Source organism: Panthera onca, chromosome B3 (assembly GCF_046562875.1).
Source record: "Panthera onca isolate mPanOnc1 chromosome B3, mPanOnc1 haplotype 2, whole genome shotgun sequence".
Lineage (NCBI taxonomy): Eukaryota > Metazoa > Chordata > Mammalia > Carnivora > Felidae > Panthera > Panthera onca.
Genome location: NC_138344.1, coordinates 119,882,288 through 119,907,317, shown reverse-complemented (window position 1 = coordinate 119,907,317; position 25,030 = coordinate 119,882,288). Strand labels below are relative to the sequence as shown.

The 25,030-nt window shown below is 42.7% G+C and overlaps 1 protein-coding gene across 19 annotated transcripts in view; it reads right to left on the bottom strand.

Moving 5' to 3' along the window:
- Positions 1 to 25,030, bottom strand: part of TTLL5 (tubulin tyrosine ligase like 5) — a 286,889-nt gene that overhangs the window by 234,011 nt on the left and 27,848 nt on the right. For all 19 annotated transcript variants that reach the window (XR_013556016.2, XR_013556017.2, XM_078447986.2 and 16 more), the window contains 4 exons: positions 23,950 to 24,080; positions 19,133 to 19,215; positions 11,126 to 11,195; positions 10,541 to 10,625 (listed from right to left, as the gene is read on the bottom strand). Coding sequence is in view for 17 of the 19 variants with exons in the window: in XM_078447986.2 (XP_078304112.2) it covers positions 10,541 to 10,625; positions 11,126 to 11,195; positions 19,133 to 19,215; positions 23,950 to 24,080 (369 nt within the window). In the remaining 2 variants the exon portion in view is untranslated. The remainder of the gene's footprint in view (positions 1 to 10,540; positions 10,626 to 11,125; positions 11,196 to 19,132; positions 19,216 to 23,949; positions 24,081 to 25,030) is intronic.

The window sequence follows — 25,030 nt, the reverse complement described above, 5'->3', positions numbered from 1 at the left end:
TGGTCAAGACACCTATGGGGTGCCTATACGGTGCTGGCACCATAGCATTCTTTGGAAACTATTAAGCAAAAAGAATAAAATGACAGCAGAATGGTCGATTTAAAATACACGGCTGTAGAAATAACAGAACTGACCTATAAAGTTCCTTTTAGGAAAACAATAATGGCAACATTAACAGCACACAAAACCTAGGTCTGCAGGACAACATGACTATGAGCACAGCGTAGGAGACTAATTCCTGAATTTGGAATGAAGGCAAAAGACAGAGGGATTAAACATGGAACCCACTGAAAACAGAGCAGCAATTTGATATCCTGGACTACTGTCAAAAGAAGACCAAAGTATAAAATATACGTGCCTCTGAAGGAAGTAACCAGGGAAAGAGAAAACTTTCCAGTGATGCTCAACATCAACAAAAGGACACTCGAGTCGAATGGTTATGGTAAATATCAAGCCCTGTTTACATACCACTATAACCATATCACCCCTCACTAAAGTGGTTTTCCCAAGAGGCATATCCAAGTGTGTGAAAAAAAATCCTGGACGGCCACAAGTTTATTTTCATATGATTTACAAATTATTTACATATGCTTACTCAGACTATGAAGTCAACATGAATTTTTACCACATTAAAGGGCAGCATTTAAAAATTTTCCTCTTCTCTATTTCTTCTCACCCACCCACTATCTCTTCCTAATTCCCTGTACTAGAAATATACAAAAGCCAGAGAAAGAGAAGTGAAAAACAACCCCCGCCAAAAACCCAAAATTAAAATAAACAAACATGAGGACAGGAAGAAGGATGTGGACAAAGAGAAAATGTTGACCAGGCATGTACGGCTAAAGGACAAGGGCTTGATGACAATTATATCTGTGTGTGAGAAGGACCTGTGATTTTTCTCAGAAACTTCCACTAGTTATCACCTAACTTCTAACCATGCCACTCCATGATGAGTAAACCTTGCCTGTGCCTTCCAATCTTGCTTCTGTAGACATTCTCCAATCAAGCAGGAGACCATCATTCTCTGAATCCTTCTGAAATGCACAGAGGACCCACGGGGCCCCACAGAGGCTGCCTGCCTCATCCAGACATTACCTCACAGTGACATACCTCCTGCCATCCTCTCCCCTAGAAGAATAATGATTGAGAGGGAGGGAAAGGGTTCTGCTTCAGAGAAAGAGGGTTTTCATCTCTTCTCAATAAGAGTATCTGATCTAACCTGGTCAACAAGAAAAGCCTGGCAAAAGCCTGGCGGTTGAGCAACCTGGTATTCCACACATCTGTCATTTTTACACCTTTTTTTTTTTCAATAGAACTGCATCTCTAAAAAGTAAGTTTTCTTCCTCCTAATCATCCTTCTCACTGAGGAATTTATATTCTCAACTCCAGCAAGGACAAGATCATTAGTGTCACAGAGTGGGTCTCTAAAGAGCGTAAGAAGCAAGAATTAGAGAAACACAAAAAAACTTAAGCTCAATGGAAAGTTATCAAAAGAGCCAAAAACTACACTATTTCCTTAGCCTGACGGAGAACGTGGAAGACCACGTAGGTGTGTGTGCTCATCTTTCCTGCTAAGCCAGGAAGATACCACGCTTCTCACCAAAGTCCCTATTAAACATACCACTTCCATCTCTGGTCACCATCTTCCAACATTTCCTTCGTATCGTCTAGACCAAAGTTCCCACTGGCCTACTAATCAAGTTCTGATTAACCCACAAACTTAAAAAAAAAAACTTGAATGACTTGGCCAACATTTAAAAATCAGACCTTCCTTCCTGCAGCCAGCGCTTACATAAGGAAGATGGACAGGACAGGAAGGCAGCCCACAGGCAGTCCAAGGAGGTTATCCGTGTAGCGTGGCGGCCTCACAGGGGTAAAAATCCACACAAGGAGGGCATCTGACGGGGGGCGGTGGCCAAGGTGGTTGAGAGATTGGCTACACAAAAGGGAACTGAGTATATAAATATGTTAGAGATAATGGGAGTCAGATTTCTCACTGTTGAAGAAGAGAGACTAAAAACAAGGAAAGAGAAAAACTAGAATGAACCCTGTAGTTTTGAAGAATTGGGAGGTATTAGAATAAATTCTTGCTTTTCAATGTATGGAAACATTTTACGAAAGTAAATATGGATGTCAGTGTGTATATGTGTACATGAACACATAACAAACGTAGATTTCTGAGGTGTGCCCATTTCAAGGACCTGGAGCAGAGACACCCCAGAGCAATGAGCTTATCTAGCTCTCACATCTTGATTCCTAAATACTCTTCTCCATTAAAAGCAATCAATGCCCCTTGGAGAAAATGGTTGATTCCAGAGCTGGGACAGAGAAAGAACAAGATGAGCCTGAAACATCTGGTGCCCAAAGAAATGACAGGACACAAAAGCCAGCTTACAGGGGCTCCTGTTGGCCAAATCTGAGACACTATGACATTAAAATAAATCCTGACAGCAAAGCATCATAACCCATTAAGTAAAATAGGAATCCTTACTGGTATAAATAAATAAATGAATAAATAAATGGGAAGAAGAGACAGCTCTGCCTTGGAGCAAAATGCCAAATAATAAAAGAAAAAAGGAATGATGGAATTAGAAAATCATCATTTAACAACTGTCATAGTAATAATTCAGGCAAGAAACATCAATGGATATTAAAATCACTGGGTAAAAAATAGACACTCAGATCAATGGAACAGAATATAGAATCCAGAAATGGACCCACAAACGTATGGCCAACTAATTTTTGACAAAGCAGGAAAGAATATCCAATGGAATAAAGACAGTCTCTTCAGCAAGTGGTGCTGGGAAAACTGGACAACAACATGCAGAAGAATGAACCTGGACCACTTTCTGACACCATACACAAAAATAAACTGAAAATGGATGAAAGACCTAAACGTAAAACAGGAAGCCATCGAAATCCTCAAGGAGAAAGCAGGCAAAAACCTCTTTGACCTTGGCCACAGCAACTTCTTACTCAACACGTCTCTGGAGGCAAGGGAAACAAAAGCAAAAATGAACTACTGGGACCTCATCAAAATAAAAAGCTTCTGCACAGCAGAGGAAACAATCAGCAAAACTAAAAGGCAACCGATGGAATGGGAGAAGATATTTGCAAACGACATATCAGATAAAAGGTTAGTATCCGAAATCTATAAAGAACTTATCAAACTCAACACCCAAAAAACAAATAATCCAGTGGAGAAATGGGCAAAAGACATGAATAGGCATTTCTCCAAAGAAGACATCCAGATGGCCAACTGACACATGAAAAAATGCTCAACATCACTCATCATCAGGGAAATACAAATCAAAACCACAATGAGATACCACCTCACACCTGTCAGAATTGCTAACATTAACAACTCAGGCAACAACAGATGTTGGAGAGGATGTGGAGAAAGAGGATCTCTTTCGCACTGCTGGTGGGAATACAAACTGGTGCAGCCACTCTGGAAAACAGTATGGAGGTTCCTCAAAAAATTAAAAATAGAACCACCCTACGACCACCAATGGCACTACTAGGTATTTATTCAAGGGATACAGGAATGCTGTTCTGAAGGGACACATGCACCCCAATGTTTACAGCAATATTATTATGCTAAGTGAAATTAGTCAGAGAAAGATAAAAATCATATGACTTCACTCATGTAAGGACTTTAAGAGACAAAACAGATGAACATAAGGGAAGGGAAACAAAAATAATATAAAAACAGGCAAGGGGACAACACAGAAGAGACTCATAAATATGGAGAACAAACAGGGTTACTGGAGGGGTTGTGGGAGGGGGGATGGGCTAACTGGGTAAGGGGCATTAAGGATTGTTGCACTATATGCTAACTAACTTGAATGTAAATTAAAAAAATAAATTAAAAAATTAAAAAATTAAAAATAAAATATAATAAATAATAAATAATAAAAAACAAACAAATAAATAAATAATAAAAAATAAAATAAAAAAATAAAAAAAATAAAATAAAACTGGGTAAAAACTAGATGTGGAATGAGAGTCTACATGGTCTCAAAGTATCTCCCCTTAAGATACTTATTAATTACACAGGGAAAAACAAAGTAACTTTATAGTGGAGAAATCTGGCAGATACCCCCTTAATCAAGTGGTCAAACACCACTAAATAGGGGTGCCTGGGTGGCTCAGTTGGTGAAATGTCGGACTTCGGCTCAGACCATGATCTCACGGTCCACGAGTTTGAGCCCCACATCAGGCTCTGTGCTGACAGCTCAGAGACTGGAGCCTGCTTCGGATTCTGTCTCTCCCTCTTTCTCTGCCCCTCCCCTGGCTTATACTCTGTCTCTCTCCGTCTCTCTATCTCTCTCTCTCTCAAAAATAAACAAACATTAATAAAACTTTTTTTAATTAAAAAAAAAAACCACTAAATAGTTATCATGGGCCACCAGATATAATGCAGTGACAACACAGCATCACTTCTGTGCTATTCTGGCCAAAAATAATGAACCTGGGTCTAAGCATGAAAAAAATATCAGGTAAATTCAACTGAGGGACATTCTAAAAAATGACTGGCCTGTGATCTTCACAAATGCAAAGGTTATAAAAGTCATGGGAAGACTATGGGAACTGTTCCACACTAAAGAAAACTAAAGAGACATGACAACTAAATATAACATGTGATCTTGGATCAGATCCTTTTGTTATAGAGAACATTATTAGGATAACTGGCCAAAACTGAATGGGGTCTCTCCATGAAAGGTAAAAGGTAACTCTGCGCTATTTTTATAGCTTTTCTAGAAGTCTGAAATGGTTTTAAAATTAAAACAGAAGTAAGTTTCTCAGTAAAAACCTAGATTTTCAGCCAACCTTAAAAAACCAAAAGATCTGGAATACCACCTTGTCTGAGTCTATTTGGGCCGCTGTAACAAAATTCCATAAACTGGGTAGCTTATAAGCAACAGAAATAGATTTCTGACAGTTCTGGAGGCTGGGAAGTCCAGGATCAGGATACAGGCAGACAGACTGCAGCTTCCGGCTGTGTGTTCACATGGTGAAAGGAGCCAGGAAACTCTCTGTGCCCTCTTTTATAAAAGGGCACTAATCACATTCATGAGGGCTTCACCTTCATGACATAATCACCTCCCAAGGACCTAACCTCCTAATACCATCACCTTGGGCGGGGAGAGGGGGGGGATTTCAACATATGAATGGGGGGGGGGATACAAACATTCAGACCACAGCACCACCACATATCAACGCGTTGCAGGCACTGAATAGTAAATGCCATTAAGTGGCACATGTGATCTCCAGCTTCCACCAGGGCAACTTTTTCAGTGAATGTCCTTGTGAGCCTTTAGGTTTGTGACCTCCTGATTTAGACCTTCACATATCAAATTTCAACCTGTTTAGGTCAGAAAGCATCAACACAAATTCTTTATTAGCCACAATCTTAAAGAGGTTAATTCCCTACTAGCCACCCCAGGACCAAGTTTGCAAATACTGCTCCTAACACATACTGAAATCTACATGATGCACTGAGTCTTGAACTTCCCTCTTAATGAAATCAAGATTTATAAAAAGCTCTAATGACAGAAAAAAAAAAGGCGGGGGGGGATGGGGAGCCTCTACTTCTTCGCCAAATCTGAAATTCTGGGTAGTATTTCATAGCCTACCGATGAAGAGAGAAGCATATGCTTTTTTTTTTTAACCACACTGAAACATATATAGATCAACTTTATTCTGACAATGAATTCTTAAGTCAGAAGCCACACTTCTAATGCTTCTCAGTGAGAATGGAGACAATGGTAACAACCTGTCTAAAACTCGAGTGTCTGTGTAAAGGCAGGGTTCCCGTGTTAGACACATAGAAGGTACTGGATAACATGAACTGAAGCTGCACCTGAGCTGCTTGTCCCAGGAACTTCACCAGTAAGGAAGCAAAGCAGGAAGGAAAGCACAGAATTCATGGAATCCTCTAAACTCTCCTCCTCCATTCAAAAACTGTTTTGTTCTTCAAAGATACCGCACCATAGCCAGAGTCATGGCTAATCTGGATGTAGGACACTTGGTCCCTCCCCTCTGATAGTCACATAATCTAACACACATTCAGTCCAAATGCACAAAGGAAAGAGGAGGCCGGTCCTGAGGAGATCCTGGCTGTGGCACAGGAGTTATCTTTCAGCAGGTGTAGCCATTCCGAGCCAGAGAGGCCTGGAGGACGAAGAGACAGCACCTCAGGCAGCCTTGCCAGGAGCCACTGGGTTTCATCCTGGCCTGACCCAGAAAAATCTTATGGAAGAGAACAAGAGGCCCGAGAGCTCTCTGATCTGCTGTCAACCAGCTGCAGCCGAGAGAGAGACTGCCAAAGTGGGGCAGTGACTGGGCAGCGCCCCACAGAGCCGTCTGGGAGGGGATTACCAGCCTGATCCCCTGTCTTCAGAGCCAGAAATGACTCAAACTTCACAAACAGCAAGGGCCTGCCAGGGAGGGTGACAATGAGCACTGGAGAGGGTTTTCTTCCCCTTGTTGCTGTCTCTACACCCCCCCCCCAACCCCCCTCGCTGCTGTGGCAGAGATTCTGGACAGTGTGCAGCCTGTGAGGTAATCTGAATTCCTTGGCAACCAGCAAGTACCTGAATTCTTTCAAAACCGCAGGAATCCAGCAGAGAAAAGGTAAATATCCCTGCGGAGCCAGTGTTAATTAGCAAGGAAGGCTACTGAAGAAGGAACTGGGGGTGGGGAGGAAGGCAAAGGCATTACTAATACTTTTGGGGTCTTTTCTGAATTTCCACTGAATAACACGGCCGAGGCAGAGAAAAGGCAGATCCTGAGTGGGGCCTGCTCAGGGACCTCTCCCCCCACCTCCAGTGAGGATGGGAGTCTCCGGTCCCTGGCTGGGCACCTTCACTTCCCCACGTGGCGAGTGCTACCTATCTTTGGGTCTCTGACAGCGTATTTGCTTTTCAAGTCCATTCTGTTCTAACTTCTTTTAACTTTTTATTTTTCCTGTTTCAGTGAAAATTTGGCTATTAGCTCCGGCTCAAAAAGGGCCTTGTCAGATCGTTTAGACCACATACTGGATCCACGGAAAACTGTAAAATCCAGGACAAAGTCTTTTTGGATTCCACCTCTGACAAGAAAGAGAATCTACACCATTTTGATAGAGAATGGAGCCCCTCTCTGGAAACTGAGTGTCCCCTGCTGGTGCAAAGCAAGAACATACTCGTCAAACTCAAAAGTAGGGTGGACCTTTTGGGGCAAAATGCTGGGCCCAACTACAATTTTTTTCTAAACATCTCAATATTTTGCCCAGGTGTAAGAAAATAATGACAGTTTTCCTGTGTTAATAAAACAACAAGGACACCTGGAAATTATGACTCTAAAAAGAAACTATTTCTGGTCTTTTTTCTTAAGTTTAAAAAGGTCAAGAATTAACACAAAATATTTACTTCACAAAACAGTCTTGTGAAATGAATTTAATCTTTATGTCGCCTAAGCATTAATTCGAGGCCCAAAACAAGTGTTACGGGATAAGACCCTTCCTTTCTAACGAGGAAGCCAATTATATCTGCTGCCAGGACTGTCTCTTTAGGAAAAATTACGGTTTTCCTTGTTGAGCCTCGAAGTAAAATGGCCTAGTGATCTCATCCCAAACTGCTTATCTTCAGTAACATCTACATAAAACACACGTGACTCAAAATTACTAGAGGCTGCAGATCCAGAGAAGCTACAGACTATTGCTGGATGTGGTGACACAGTTGAGCGGATTCCGAGGATTAAAAAGTAGATGAAAGCCAAGATACACAGTGAGTTAAGACACAGGAACCTGAGGGGCGCCCGGGTGGCTCACGGTTAAGCGTCCAACTTCGGCTCAGGTCATGATCTCCGGTCGGGGAGTTCGAGCCCCGCGTCGGGCTCTGTGCTGACAGCTCAGAGCCTGGAGCCTGCTTCGGATTCTGTGTCTCCCTCTCTCTGCCCCTCCCCTGCTCACACTGTCCCTCTCTCTCTCTCTGTCTCTCAAAATAATAAACACTTAAAAAACTTTTTTTAAAAAGATACAGGAACTTGGGCACCTGGAAGTTATGGTGCAGAGCAACATGCCTGGCAAGACTTGCTAAGAGCCTGACATACTGCACCGTCCTTGTGTCAAGCTTTTATATTCACCAATGCTTTTAGCTTAACTGTGACAAAGTCCTGAAAAGTCCTATTATTTGCTTCAGTTCGGACTAAGTTTTTAAAAAGCTGTCTTCTAAATTATTCTGGGGGAAAAAAAAAAGCATCCACTAAAAGACAGTACACACACACCCACACATACATACATTCAGTTCCTGCTGGAGGCAAGAGAAGACAGTTATTCGATTCAGTGGATTCTGACTTCCAACACACACCCAGTAGCCAAAGCACTGGCATATCGGTAGTAAATTCTATCATAAACATTGGTATTGCTCTCATTTCATATCTGAGCCACTGAGGCCTTAAAGCTATGCCAAATTTTACCAATAGAAAGGGCTATTAATACGGTGAATGCGGGGCGCCTGAGTGGCTCCGTTGGTTGAGCATCTGACTTCGGCTCAGGTCATGATCTCGCGTTCCATGGGTTCGAGCCCCGCATCGGGCTCTGTGCTGACATCTCAGAGCCTGGAGCCTGCTTTGGATTCTTTGTCTCCCTCTCTGTCTGCCCCTCCCCCCACTTGTGTTCCATGTCTCTCTCTCTCTCTCTCTCTCTCTCCTCAAAAATAAAAATAAATATAAAAAAATACTGTGAATGCAATGTCTTGGGAGCAATATGCCAAACATGCTGGTACGATATCCTTGAGAACCAGTGGGTATACCTTGAGGTCTTTTCCCTACTCAAGAAGTTCAAATTGTGGCAGAACACAATGAGCCCCTGAGAAGGGCACAAGAGGCAAGATGAGGTGACGACAGAGGGAGGGAAGGGAGTGGAGACGCTCACGCTACAAAAGGACAGCTCAGATCATCTTAACTTACAAAATGGAAAACCCTCAGCACCTTGTTCACCTGAGCAGAAGGAAGGGTATATATTCCCTTCTTTTTAATCTAGAGAGGATGGGGACTCAGCTTTGAAACCTGTGCTTCAAAGTAGGAGAACACACGTGCCTCTAAACACCACAGAAAACTTCCTGCCTGTGAAAATCTGATCAGAGCTAGGAGTCAGTTGGCACTCAGATGCTGGTTCAGCCCTTTACCTAAAAACTGAGAAATGTTAGTGTCCCCCTCCTCGATATTCGAGGAACAGGAGTCCAGAACCATGGAGCTTCAGTAGCCTCCAGTGTTCCTCAGGCTCCAACTCAGACACCTTAACTTAGAAGAGGACAATGTTTACGAATGCTGTCGCTGCCACCTAGAGGTGAAAGGAAGGCACGGCTCAGCCAGCTACAAGCTGGTTAACCGAGCTCACCCTCCGATTCTAGTCACAGGATGCATCGAAGAATTTAGGTACATGATGTAATTAAAAAAGTATTCTAAAATAACAGTTTCCAGAGTACAATAGCATGTGTCAAAGTAACTAAACTTAAATAGGCAGCCTTCTTTTACACCATGAGATTTCCCATCTTCCAAGTGCATTTTCTAAAATACACAAACACACACAGGCCATGCTTTTTAGCTTGTCATGGCTGACCGTGGGTACAAAGCACCCCCCCCCCCCCCCCCCCGCCGAACTGCTGTGCCCTACAAGGCCCCTCACATAAAAGGAACTTCACGGTAAGCGAGCTAGTAAATATATATTATACGGTGCAAATGCTAGTTTTGTGGGGGAAAGGAACACAAGCACAGCAAAGTTATGTATTTATTTTAAACAATGTAAAGGGCCTATGAAAATATTATTACTTGTAAAATTCTGTGGCTGTGGGGGAAATTTTTCAGATTATTACAACTTGAACTCAATTTTATAATAAGTAAGTCACATTACCTTAAAACCTAAAAAGTACCTCAAGAGAAACAAAATAATGTATAAACAATCACTGTGAAGCATATTACTTGCTGGAGGGGGGTGGGGTGGGGTGCAGCTAATGCCCCCAAAATACAAGAGGCATGAAACAGCTCAGGCCATGAGCTCTGGAGTCAGATCCGTGAGTTCAAATCCCACTCCACCACCATCTGGCTGGAAGCGCTCCAAAAAGTGACCAAGTTCCCTTGTCCCAACTGCAAAACTGCATCAACTGTAAGGCTGTTGTGAGCATTGAAATGAATGTTTGGTATGTAACAGGTAACAAATGTGGGATTTTTTTTTTCTAGTTGAGTTGTATAGAACAATGACAAATTATCTTAATGCCCCAGGGTCACCATAACAATTGCCACTGCATGAAAATGTACAATGTGATCCTACAGCCCGGTTGGCAAAGGTGTGTGTTTACATACAGATGGTTATTCCCACCTGCGGATATACAAGTGCAGCTTAAAGTAACATGACTGATTTTCTGTAATCTGAAATCCATCTGGGTACGCTCTATTTTTCTGAGTTGAACACAAAAGGAAGAAACAGCCTGATCTTAACACACTCTTTAATGGATTCACTCTGATAAACACCCCTCCTCCCCCAAAAGTCTCTTACCTAGCCAGCCCTTCTTCATAGAGATAGATGACAAGGGGATCGTAGGAAGTCACAAGCACATAGAGGCGCACATCAAACTTGAAATCTAGAAAAAAAATTGGGGTTCACAGGAAAAATGCAGGTCATTTGTTTTCTGTTGTAAGACGAACAAGACAATGTAACAAAGAAATATGAAAGAAAGACTAATCTCCCAACAAAACACATACTGCCTGCAGCACACCTTGCCTTCTGAGAATAATTATATATTTCATATATATGTGTGTATATATATATGTGTATATATGTATACATATATATGTGTGTATATATATATACACACACACAAAATGTGAAAGAGAGCTTACACATACGTACCACACAGTCTTCACATATATGTGCTATAAAGCATTTGCTTTTCTATTCATTTCTATTTCACTGTCAAAATAATCCCACAAGGTACAGAAGGCACCAGCCTCATCTCTGGGGCCACAGCTGCCAAGAACTTCACACTAGCTTCATAAAGGCTTACTAGAGAAGACTGTGAAAATATGTTTTAAAATTAGCAAGATCTAGCCCAGTCCAGCCAACAGCCTAATCTCAACTCACCATCTATGAGCAGGGGGTTGTTAATGTAACGGGAGACCAGGATGTTCTCTTCCAGGGAAATCTGGTTCGGCTATGGAGTAAAGACAAAGAATAAAAGGACAGAAATGCAAAGGAATCCTAATTTACAATAAGGGAGCAGAGTTCTTGACCTTTTAGAAATGATAAAATGGCAAACTAAAACTCTAAGACAAGTTTCCCTACAAGCTACCTCTATATTCAACTGGCCACATAACACTTAGAAACACTACGGATATCCAATTACAGTAGGGGTGAAAAATAAATTTACACAGCACTTGTCACATAATAAATAGAGCCATAACAGCTTTAAAGATTTATATACATGACATTAAATAGTTACATGCCAAGACAATAAAAGCTACTTAAAAAATAAATAAAAATGTGTTTTCTCCCAAGTGTAAAGGGTGATGGAAATTTTAAAATACTACCATTATTCTTTTTTTTTTAAATGTTTATTTATTTTTGAGACAGAGAGAGACAGAGCATGAACAGGGGAGGGGCAGAGAGAGAGGGAGACACGGAATCTGAAGCAGGCTCCAGGCTCTGAGCCGTCAGCACAGAGCCCGATGCGGGGCTTGAACTCACAGACTGTGAGATCATGACCTGAGCCGAAGTCGGACGCTTAACCGACGGAGCCACCCAGGCGCCCCTAAATACTACCATTATTCTTAAGTGAAGACTTTCATTAAGTTGCTTAGAAAACTTACAGATCTTTCCACAATGGATCCTGGCATTTGGGAAATGGGATGGATGTTTCATGGGCTCATCAGTTGTACGTCCTATGCCACTATGTGTCAAGAATGAACTAGCCCTTTTAAAGAGTTTTTCCATGAAAAAAGAGTTGTTTCTACAACAAATAATCATGAGTATTTGGATACTGTATAAGGTACTTAGGATACAGTGATGAACAAAACACACACAATCTCTGCCCTCAGAGCCTAATCCCTACTTCTGAAGAGTTTAATATTTAGGTAAAGGGACAGCAAAATATAGAGTTGTTTTGTTTTTTTTTTTAATGTTTGTTTATTTGCGAGAGAATGCAAACAAGGGAAGGGCAGAGAGAGGGAAACAGGATCAGAAGCAGGCTCTGCGCTGACAGCAGTGAGCCCGATGTGGGGCTCAAACTCACGATCTACAAGATCATGACCTGGGCCAAGGTCGGACGCTCAGCCAAAGGCGCCCCCAAAATATATAGTTTGAAAGAACACAAACCAGCATATCTGCAAGCACAAGACATGAGACTGCAAAATACAAGTGCAGATGAGTTAGTGGGATGATCAGTCAGGGAAGGCCTTTCCTGGAAGAGTAGGTGCAGAAGTGAGTGTTGAAAGCTATTGAGCACATGGTAGAAAGGAAAGGAAGCTGCCGTGGAAAGATGGCAGCACAAAGCTCAGGAGAAAGGAGAGGAGACAGATTCACTGACCTGGGGCTAAAAGACAGACCTGGGGAATAATGAAAAGGTATGGTTAGAATATTAGGAGACCCCGCTGGCAAAGGGATTCGAACCCCCAACAAGGCTTAAGTTGGCCTGAACATGGTGGGGAGCAGGAAATTATTATGGATTCTTGATTAAGTAAATAGTAAGGTTAAAATATAGGGAATAGCACAACTCTGTGTGGGATTATATTAAGGCAGAAAAACGAGCTGGAAGCCACCACAATCTATCCAGGACAAAAGGAGTCCAAAAGGGAAGTGGCTATAGTAATAACTGCAATGATAACAGCTACGGTAGTGGCAACAGAAGTAACGATTAAAATTTGCAGAAAAAAATAAAATTTAACAAATGCACTGAATGAACATTTGCTGTGTGTCTAGCGCTGTTCTAGTTTTTCACAAGTATTATTTCACTTAATCCTCCCCCAACCCTACGAGGCAGGTATATCACCATCTAAATATTACAGATGTCACACAGTGACAGAGCAGCATTTGAACTCAGGCAGTCTGCCTCGGAGGCTTAACTCTTAGGTACTATTCACATCTTTTCCCAAAGTCCTGACCTAAAATACTGTCCCCCAATTTCAAAAGACTGTCTTTATAGCAGTGCATTTGCTACCCCCAAATACTACATAAAATAAGGATAATTTTGTGGCCCATAACATCAAACACGATGAGCAACCCCAGGGGCAAGAGAAAGAGACTCCCCTCTCATTTCCCACTGTTGCTGTCCCACACTCAGAACACAACTTTCACAACCCATCTCCCTGCATCACATGGACATGGCAACAATCACTGCTGATTCATACTCATGGACTTGAGCACCCACACCATTTCCAGACTCCCTTACTTTTCGTGATCACTTTCTCACAAGTGCTATCTCCATTTGGAGTCGAGTTAGTGCGTAAGAACTGATGAATCATAGCACAAAGGAGCAAGCCTCAAGTCTGTGTTCCAAACCTAAAATAAAGTTGCAGACCTCTTCCCACTGAGTAACACCTACAGGTTGCAACAGATATCGACCACCCAACTTTCCTCTGAACCAGAGACTACACTGGTAATCGTCTTCATTCCATAACACATCTACTGTCCTTGCCCATTTCCTCTCTTCCCTCCCTCGTCATACGCATTTGTCCCCTGGGTTATGCATAACATAATCTCGCACATTATTTAGGTAACTTTAATATTTGTTCAATGGTCTGAACCTCTCATCTCTACCTGCACCAGGAATTCAACTGTAACCTCAACGAAGAAGAGAAGGGTCTGGGTATAGTTTTTTTGTGTAGTGTTACATACTACATGAGTTACATGAGTTGCTAAGAAGCAACTAACGAAAGCCTTTTGATATTTTCAAGCCTGTTTCCTTTTCATCCATCCCCAACTGACTCATTTCAAATGAGTTCAAGTCCAAGCTCCAAATGCCCTCCAAAGTATGCTAAAGCAAGATCTAGACTGTTGGGAAAGTTGGAAATACATCCATTTTTCTAAATGGACTTTAAGACTAAATCTCATGGTATCTGTTAAGTTGTTGTAAGGTAGAGTGGTACAGTGGTTAAGAGTGTTATGCTCTGGAATCAGCTAGACCTGAATTATAATTTTGACTCTACCACTTACCAAGGAAATAACAGTAAACTACCTCATGGGGTTCTTCTAAAGACTACCTGAGTCTGTATTTGGAAGGTACAGGGGTAGGCACACATTAAATGCGCAAGAAATATCAGTTATTACTCTTAGTGCAAACTCCGTAGCACCTCTAGGGTTCTACGAAGTTCCACAACCCAACAGCCTGCATCATCATCATAGCACTCCACATGCCCCTCCGCTCAGAGCCGTGCACCGAGTTATAACGAAGATACGTTAGCTTAGTATCAGTGTTAGCATTAAGAGATAATCCCTACTCCTCAAAAGGTTTTAAGGAGCGGCAGCACCTGGCACACAGCAAGGACTCCCTAAATATTTCTTGAACAATGAAGAAAAAAATAAGAGAGTGCTTAAGATAACAACATATAAACAAATAGAAACAAGAGAGCTATACGGAATTATGTTCACAGAGTAAATAGAGTAAACCAAATACCCCCCCTGCTACTTCAAAATCTCAAAGAAAACATTAATATGAGATAATGACAAAGAAGAATGATCTGACTTCCATAATCAAAGTCACACCTTAATCAGAAAATGCCGGCGCTTTCCCTCCTCGACTTGAATATACTACATGGGGAAAATAGGGCACTTAGTCACGGAGGGAGATGGAGCAAACAGAGCTCTGCTCCTCTGGGCTGTATTTCTAGAGTTAATAGAGCACATCATAAGAGAGGAAGGTAGCTGACTGGCCAAGATAACTTCTGTCTGCAGGAGCTCATACTTCTCTCTTCAGTATTTCATAAAAGTAACGCTTTTTCTATCCTTTATCCCGTTCTTGTAATGGTAAAAGTTGCCGTTTGCAGATATTTTCCAAAAGGTTATGACTATTATTGGGAATTTTTAGTGAGAACCCCTCTCCAGTGGGGAAGACAGGGAAAGATATTTTTATTTGGCCTTCACACCTAACTCCACCCGCCCCCCAAGTCCCGCACCCGCTCACTTCAGTTCAGCTCACAGACCCTCTCTGCCTGAGCACTCCGGCCCCCTCCCCCTCAAATCTGAAAGGAAAGCAGGCAGCAGCCTTGGAAAGAGTTACTTCATCCAGTTGGCTAATGGGTCACATATTCCATGGGAAAAGATCCAGGTATGGAAAAGAGGGGATGGTGAGGCCTTGTGCATAAGCAGAGAGAGAAGAGTATTAACTACATGGTTTGTAGGCCTGCGTAAAAGGTGATAAAATTCCAGTTTGGGGAGTGAAATGGGAATATTTTCCCATCATGTCCACATGTTGCCCGCCCCCCCCCCCCCCAACCCCGCGCCTGCTGGCATCTTCCCAGGCTTCTGTCTGGCACCTCCACCAAATGCCTCAAAGAATCAGACTCATTCCAAAGCCTCACTGAGGAGGAGGAGGGAGGCAAAGGGTCCTGCCAAGTACTTTGATCTACGCAGGGGGTCTCTAGGGATTCAGCCCAGGGAGAGGTGGGAGGGAGAAAGAGAGCCTGCCAAATGCATTCTCTAAAGACTTGTCACCCTCCTTAGGAGACTCCATCCAGGGAAGAGTCAGGGCACTGGGTTCTCAGCCCCACTGAGGAAAGTTTAACTTTTCTATCCTTTATGATGTTGGTTTCAAAATAACAAATCACCAGGGCAAAAGAGCATTCCAAAAGAAAAAAAGCCCCAGATGAGCTGGAAATAGATCCTATTCTTTTTGACTCATGTCTAAGAAAATAAAAAGCAAACTTGTACCACAGTTGACTTTCAATAGCAATTCCATTTGGCAGCTAAAACCCAGACCCAAACCAGTGCCGTCTATGAGATTCAAACAACACTGGAGCCCCTGGCGCGGAGCTGAAGGAAAAGCTGTCCGACAGGAGCCTTCGCGCCAAGGTCAGAACAGAAACGAGAAAAGAGAGATCCAAAGCATGTGACCAGGGCCTTCTGTCACAAGACACTCCAGGGAAAAGGGCCTCCAGAGTGACCCGGGGCCAGGTAACAGCACTTGTAGCCTGGGGCTCAGGCTGGAGTAGCTGCTGTACCAGAACCAGATCCTGTATTTCTGTAGCACATAAGATCTGCTATTATTGCTATTATTGCTCAGTTTTCAGTCCAGACTGAATTTAAGGACTTTTCAATGTGAAAGACCTCTCAGAAAGTTAGTTTCTGTGCGTGTAGGAAATAGCTCAGACCATGTAAAAAGAGAATTGGGGAATTTAAAACAGAGTACTTGACCTCCCCCTGCCCCCCCCCCCACACACACTCCCTTTCTTCCCTTCCAGAGTCCCACTGGAAGGACAGTGAAGAGGTTTTTAAAAGAATGAAATAATAACAAAGCTAGAAAACATTTAAAGGAGCCAATAAGAGACCAAAAGTTTAAGGAAACCCTGAAAGATAGAAAGCAGATGGGATCAGGTTGAGAAAACAGAGCAGAAGAAGGAAAATAACAGAGGTGAGGGTGATCTCAAGGAGCCTCTGAGAAATTCCAAGCTGGCAGTGAACAAACATGGCCCAGGAGTGGGCCGAGGAACAAGAACCAGGTAATTAATTCTTAATTAAGTGAGTGGCCCTCCTCCAACACCCAAAGCTTGGCCCTCAGAATAGAACCTAACGATGATACTCTGGGGAGGACGTCTTGTGTCGGTAGAGAAATCAGACAGAGGAGTGGAATTTGAGGCCACTCTATCCCTACAACAGACACACAGGAAAAGACAGGAAAGGTAGTGCTGACCAGGGGCGAAATCACCAAAATCTTCCTCTGTATTCAGAATAAGGCCTGCTCTATTTTGGCAGGGGTGGACAGAAAGAAACACACTCCTCACTCCCGTCCACTCCCAGCCTGTGAGTCAACACAGTTTGCCCTTGCACAAAACTGAGTTAGCCTCCTGTCCAGGGAGAAACTACTAGGGAATTAGTCCTACAGGACAGTACGGGAAACCTAGGTCAGCTGTCAATTTCAATCAGTCTAGTCTTTTGTTCACAAATACAACTCAACATCTAAGGTCACTGAAACTGAGAAAGCCCAACAGCATGGGAGGGAAAAGGCAATCCCAAGAAAATACACAAGACAGAAGAGAACTTTTAAAAAACTTTCAACTGATACCCTTACTAAGGCCAACCGGCAAACTGTATCCATTAAACCATTAAGCAACTACAGGCTGTTATTAAAGAAAACAAAAAGGCAAATCAGAAAATGAAAGTTTCTACAAACTATGATAGCCAATACGTAAATACAGTAGATAAAATGAACATTAAAATGCATAAAGCTCAAACTGGTGATCCAGAAAGATCAAGATGGGGGAAAATCAAGAATGTAAAATCAGAGACAAGTTGACAAAAAAAGAAAGACCAAGAATGCCTCAAAAAAGAGTTCTAGTAGCAGAGACAAAGATAAAAAAATGGATAATTTCTCCTGAAACAAAGAAAAACACTAGTTTCCAGACTAAAAGGGTTGACCAAATGTCCAGCAGTAAGAATGAGAAAAGACCCAGAATGAAATGCTGGTGAAATTTCAGAATTCAATGCTGTGAAGTTTCTACTCGTTTAATTAAATTTTTTACTCAACTTAAAGATAAAGCAGAGAAATGGAATCACAGTTATTGAAGATAACATAATTGTATAAACCCTGAAATATAAAAGGTAATCAGTAATGGAATGTGGAAGGGAGGGTAGATGGCGATGTGAGGGTGAAGCATATCAAAATGGGAATTAAACACATTGTAAAGTTAAGAAAAGAAACATAAATCAACTATATTAGGTTAAAAACTACCGTTAAAAGTCTAGGAAGTGAGGGGCGCCTGGGTGGCTCAGTCGATTGAGCATCAGACTTCGGCTCACATCATGATCTCACAGCGAGTTCAAGCCCCGCGTCGGGCTCTATGCTGACAGCTCAGAGCCTGGAGCCTGCTTTAGATTGTGTGTCTCCCTCTGTCTCTGCCTCTTCCCACTCTCATGCTATGTCTCTCTCTCTCTCTCTCAAAAATAAATAAACTTCAAAAAAAAAAAAGTCTAGGAAGTGAGGCTGGGGTTGACATTTTATTTACTCTGTATATGTACTCGACTTAACAAACAACTTTGAATGAGGATTTGGCAAAGAATCAAGATACTGATGACTTTTGAAAAACAGAAGAGGATAAGGCAGAAGGAGGAGGAGAGAGGGAGATACAGAAATAGCGTCAAGAATTCCATACCACACCAAGGTTAATTTCCTCGATGACCTTGAGGGCAGGAACCCACAGTTCTGCTCACAAGAGAAACTAAATGTGTGTCCTACCAATGAATGCTTAGTGCTGAGGAATATGACAATATGCTAAAAGTAGAAAAGGAACCTCTTTTCTGCTGACCCCAAAGGCTGCTCTTCCTCAACATGTGATCAAGTGACTTTTTAGCCATAAGGTAACTGTTGGCACAGGAAGAGGTTACTGACAGTAAGGTGAATAGTAGCCAACTCACACCCAACCTCACCTCACACTTCTGAATGCAGATTTCAGAAAGGAACACCTACTCTCAATGAAAAAAAAAAAAATCGTATCAGGAGGAGGGTGAAGCAGGGAAAAGCCAATAAGAAGAGAGGGTGCCAGGGCACCTGCCTGGATCAGTCGGTGGAGCGTGTGACTCTCGATCTTGTAGTTGTGAGTTCAAGCCCCATGTTTGGGTATGGACTTACTTTAAAAAAAAAAAAAAAAAAAAAGGGGGCGCCTGGGTGGCTCAGTCGGTGGAGCGTACGACTTCGGCTCAGGTCATGATCTCACGGTCCGTGAGTTCGAGCCCCGCGTCGGGCTCTGTGCTGACGGCTCAGAGCCTGGAGCCTGCTTCGGGTTCTGTGTCCCCCTCTCTCTCTGACCCTCCCCCGTTCATGCTCTCTCTCTGTCTCAAAAAAAAAAACAAACATTAAATAAATAAATAAATAAATAAATAAATAAAAATAAAAATAAGAAAAGCAGCAGCAGCAGCAGAGGGTGCCACCTGCTGCATACTTACATTGTTGATCAGGTAGACACCCCGCCCCCTAGAAGAGGCCACTGGTTTTACTATCCAAGGTCCCCGGTCCTTTGAGTATGAATCTGCTCAAAATATTGGGAGATTAAAAGGGAGAGAGAGAAACAAAGAGAAAGAAAGGACAAGAGTTTGTCATCTTAAATTTCAACAATGGCTAACTAGATACCCGAAGCGTTCTCCAGGTTTGTAAGTGAAGGGCAGCACAGCTAAAATAACCTGTATTTGTAAACCAGCTTCAAAAATGCGCACAAAAACAGAGCAGGGGTGGGGAGGGAAAAGGAGGAGGAGGAGGCAGCAAAATTACATATTTTTCCCACCATTTCCCCTCTTTCTTGAATGAGAGAGTGAAAGCAAAATAAGGCAACTAACTATCTGATGTTGGTTTATCACTGTCACAAAACAGCCTTCACGAATCTTGAGATTCTCGCCTCCATTAACCCGAGGGCGTCCAGAAGCTCACACTGCAGAGTGCCAATATGAGTCCAACACTACGTCGCCTGAAATGACTAATTTCCTTAAGTGATCTCTCTTAGCTTGTAAGAAAAAAAAATCATCTTAAATCAAACCATGTGCAAGCGGCGCAGGAGGACAATAATTTACAAGTGATTAAAAGGTGCCCTTTACCTTTTTATACACACAATATAGTGATTCAACGTTTATATACGTAACGAAGTAACACAATGGGGGTAGTTACCCTCTGTCACCACACACAGTCATTGCAATATTATTGACCATATTCCTACAGTGTACTTTTCATCCCTGTGACTTATTCACTTTAAAACTGGAAGCCTGTGCACCTGTGAATCCCCTACACCCGTTTCGCCCACCCTTCCCACCCACCTCCCCTCTGGCAGCCACCAGTTTGTTCTCCACATTGATGAGTCTTTTTCTGTTTTTTTTTGTTTAAGATCCCACATATAAGTGAAATCATATGGTGTTTGTCTTTCTCTGTCTAATTTATTTCACGTAATACAATACCCTCTCGGTCCATCCATGTTGTCATGAATGGCAAGATTTCATTCTTTCTTTGCCTGAGTAATATTCCATTGTGCACACGTATCAATCATATCTTTATCTGTCATCTGTGGATGGACCCTTAGGTTGCTTCCATATTTTGGCTATTGTAAATAATGAAGCAATAAACACAGAAGTGCATATATCTTTTTGAATTAGTGCTTTCATTTTCTCCTGTAAATACTGAGAAGTAGAATTGCCGGGTCATATATTTCTATTTGAATTTTTTCAGGAACCTCCACGCCAATTTCCAAAGCAGCTGCCCCAACTTACATGCCCACCAACCATGCACACGGGCTCCCTTTTCTCCACGTCCTTGCCAATACTTGCTATTTCTTGTCTTTTTAACACTAGCCATTCTGACAGGTGTGAGGCGACATCTCCTCGTGGTTTTGATTTGCATTTCCCTGATGATGAGTGATGTTGAGCATCTTTCCACGTGTCTGTTCTTGATTTAACCCTCTCCTGGCTCCTCTGGGACCCCATTCCTTAGCTCCTATCTTCAAGCTCTCTCTCCTCTCTGGGTGCTTCTTCTCTTTTTCTCTCCCTTATGATCACATCTACCTCCATACCTGCGATTTCCAGAATCTATTGCCAGAACTCAACTCTGCCTTTACAACTGCCTGCAAATCACCACATGGAAGCCTCTAGGCATCTCAAATCCACACTTGCTCCCAAATTTCACACTCCTCATCCCTTTTAATAGCTCTTCTTTTACAGTTCTGGTTACACTCCCTGGTTAAAAACATGCTTCTTAGCAGGGCGCCTGGGTGGCTCAGTCAGTTAAGCGGCTGACTTCGGCTCAGGTCATGATCTCATTGTCTGTGAGTTGGCTCTGTGCTGACGGCTCGGAGCCTGGAGCCTGTTTCAGGTTCTGTGTCTCCCTCTCTCTTTGCCCCTCCCCTGCTCACACTCTGTCTCTCTCACTCTCGAAAATGAGTAAATGTTTAAAAAAAGCAAAAAACATTAAAAAAGTGTGCTTCTAAGCTTCTTAACTTCCCAGATTCACACCTCTAGAGCCATCTTTGACCCTGGCCTCACTACTTAAAGCCAGCTGGTACACTCTGTTTATTCTATCGCTCTTTCCACTCCCTCTTTTCCATTCCAGCTACCTGGTTCGGTTCAACTGCACTTCTTCTCTGGATTGCTGCAATTAACCTTCCAAGTGACCACTGCGTTCCTCCCCTTGCTCCCTCCAATTCATTTCACACAATTATTTTTCTAAAGGCTAACCTGCGTTCCTTTCCTTCTCAAAAATCTCCTATTGCTCACACTCGAGTGGGCAATGGAGGGCAGGAACATAAGCCATGGAGAAAATGGAATTTCTGGGCTATCATATGGCGGGTGGACACCAAAGGAAGAGAAGAACTTAAAATAGCCTTTATGGAGAAGAGGAATGTCTTTCTGAAAGAAGAAGTGGTACAAATAGGTGTGTTTCTCCCCTAATATGTAACCTTAGCAACGCAACTAACCCAACGATGTTGGATCTCCCCCAAATGAATTTTAGCTTAGAGGTCATGGACTCTGGACAACTGGCAAAGAATGAATGGCATCCTGGCAAGACTGAAATCAAGACGACTCCTCTTGACTATCATGTCTTCCCTCTCCCCCCTTTTCCACAAACATGGTGGGTCCCTGCTGTGGTCTTTGGTGATGACATCATTAAGTGATTTGTTTGGGGGACTGAAGAACACCATTTGCCTACAGTAACTGTCCTGGGGCTAAACATGGTGGCCCTGAGTTACGGCTGTATTAATTCTGTGTGTTCTATTGACCTTTTGAATTCATTTTTGTTAAAAAGTAGAGCACATACGAGTTTGAATAATACGCTAAAGAAGCAATCCTACTGAAAGACAGGTCACGCTTGAACTGATGGAGGAATCCTAACTCTATCCAGTCATCTGAATGAGCATCCCCACCCCTGAACCTGCCTCCAAAGGGAAAACAACAGGATAAGAAATAGCAGAGAGAGGACAAAGGGAATTTTCATTTCAGATTCCTGTAGACTTTAATAGGGAATTATTGTACACTTTAACAGGAGCAGTTTTCACACCTGGGCCATGTTGCTAACATGTTAGTTGAAGTATTTTTATGCTATCGTGTTGGCTTGTCGCATGATCTTTTATTATGTAACAATACATCTCAAAGTCACTTGAAAAAGGGAATAACATTGAACACTTATTCAACACCTATCAGGTGCCATTCCAAGTGCTTTCCATGTATTAACCTACTTAAACATCCCAATAACACTATAAGGTCAGTACTAGTAATAAGCCCACTTTACAGAGGAGGAAGCTAAGGCACAGAGCAGTTTAAGTAACGTGGCTAAAGTCACATAATAAAAATTCTAAGCTGTAAGTTTTCGGCTTTGAGTCCAACAGAGCTCTTCTGACCCATTCCAGAGCCTTCTGTGGGCAAACACTGAACCGTCAAGCGTCCCCGCTGGAATAGGTGCTATCAGAGAAACGGCCTCACCAGGGTGGAAGCAGGAGATCCTGATGACGGAAGTCCCAGAGGATGAACCCCGCACTGGGCAACCAGACTGTTAAGTCTTACAGGTTAAGAAAATCAAGGGTCAGGAAGTCTAGAGAGAACTTTCTCTTCTCTCCATGCCTCCTCTACCCATAAGACAGGAATAGTCTCTCTCTTGGACTTACCGAGAAGAAAGATATCTATGTGTCTGTCCTCCCCTCGTGTCCTCCTTGATCCTCTCTCACCGGTGTTACCGGGAAGTGGACACTGTGGGCACACTGCCCAGTGTCTTTATGCAACAAGGCCCGGTGGTGAAGAGTGCGGCCTCTAAAACCAAACCACGAAGTGTGAACCTGACGGCACCGTTTGCAACCTGCATGACTTTCGGAAAGCTCCCGACTTCTCCGTGCCTGCCTTCATCTCTTCATCTGTAAACCTGGCATAACAGCGGTGCCTACCTCACAGTAGAAATGCCACTTGGAAGAGGGCTTTACAGAAAGGAAACACTTGTTCCGTATTGGCTCATATTACAACTACTGTGCGGACTCTCACAAAAGACCTGCCTCACACCTTCTCTGTACTCGCACCTCTTCTGTGCACCAAGCCCACTGACTCGGGCTCTGTCCCCAGGGAGGAAAGCCTGAAGCAGCCCATTTCACCTGCTGGGACCTGGGAAGACCGTTCACTTCGAGGCAAAAGAAGTAAGGAGCCCACTGGGAATGGGCTGCAGGCCACAGGTCCCCATCTAGCTTTACCAACCACACAGCTGACATTTGGTTCCCCATTTGGCTAACACATGTATTCTTCAATTCTCCTGAACTCCAACAAGACTGTGACTAACTGGTACCTCTAAACCCTCACACTAAAAAATGCGTGATCATTGAACCTCAAAGGACATTAAGTCACACAAGTCCAGACGTTAAGGTGACAGGAATATTCCCCTAAATGGCAAGAGGAAAACAGACACTCAAAAGGAAGCATATATAGTTCAAATCCAGAAGCATATACTTTCTCACATAGGCACGAAGTCTTGCCAATAAAGAGACTTTTTGTACCTGACAGGGGCATGTGTGCAGGGCACCAATGTGTCCTTCCAGAAATGACAGTGAGGAGCTTACTAAAAATACACATACAGGTACATAATCAGAATAAAAAGAGTCTTAAAATTATTTCCCTGTTTTAGTAAAGAAGCACAACTTTTTAAGGATGTGAAAAGCCCTCATTAGTTACTGACTCGAGGTAGCTAGCCCTTGGGGTAAGTCTGCCCCAAGTTCAGGGGCCAAGGATCGGGGCCTTCCCAGCCAGGCACTTACTACAGAATTCTGCATACTCAGCTGGCAGAAGAAAGGTCTGAGGGAGGATGTGAAAAGCCTTGAATCCATGCGTATGCTGCATTCGAATGATGTTTTTGTACAGTCGGTCCTTCCGGGTTAGTTCATATGACCTAAAAATTGTAAAAGTTTTTCCATTTCAGTCATCTGTGAAAGGTTTTCCCGTGTTATCACATACTAAAGAGTTTATAGTTCACAGTTCGGAAGCAGTCATTGAGGACAGTATTACATCTCAAATCTATCACTTTGTCACCTCCAAAGATTTATTAATCATTTTCATAAAATGGATTTCTCTGGTCAGATTTATTCATCAAGGTATAACTTGCATACAGTAAAATCTACCCTTTTTAAGAAGTGTATAATTTAAAAAAAATTTTTTTTAATGTTTGTTTATTTTTGAAAGAGAGACAGAGTGTGAGTGGGGGAGGAGCAGGGAGAGAGGGAGACACAGAATCTGAAGCAGGCCCTGGGCTCTGAGCTGTCAGCACAGAGCCCAATGCGGGGCTCGAACTCATGAACCACGAGATCATGACCTGAGCTAAAGTCGAACGCTTACTGACTGAACCACCCAGGTGCCCCAAGAAGTGTATAATTCTAAGAGTTTGAACAAACAAATGCAATTATGTAACCACCACCACAAACAATTCCAACATCCCAAAAAGTCACCCCAAGTCCCTCTGTAGTGACCCCAAGAGCCTTCCAATCACCTCCAGGCCCTGGCAAGCATTCATCTGTTTTCTGTCCCTATAATTTTGCCCTTTTTCGGAAAGCCAAGGACATGGAATGATATAGCATGCGTCCTTCTGAGACTGGCTTCTTTCGTTGCAACTGGCAACAACTGAGACGTATCCTTGTGGCTGCATGCATCAGAATTTCATTCCTTTTAATGACTCGGTAGTAGTCTACCGCTTGGGTGTACCGCAGTTTCTTTATCCATTCACTAGCTGAAGGACATGAGAGCCATTTCCAGTTTTTGAAGATACGGATAAAGTCCCTACAAGCATTTACGTACGGACTTTTGTAAGAATGTAAGCTTTTGCGTGGACGTAAGTTTTCATCTCTC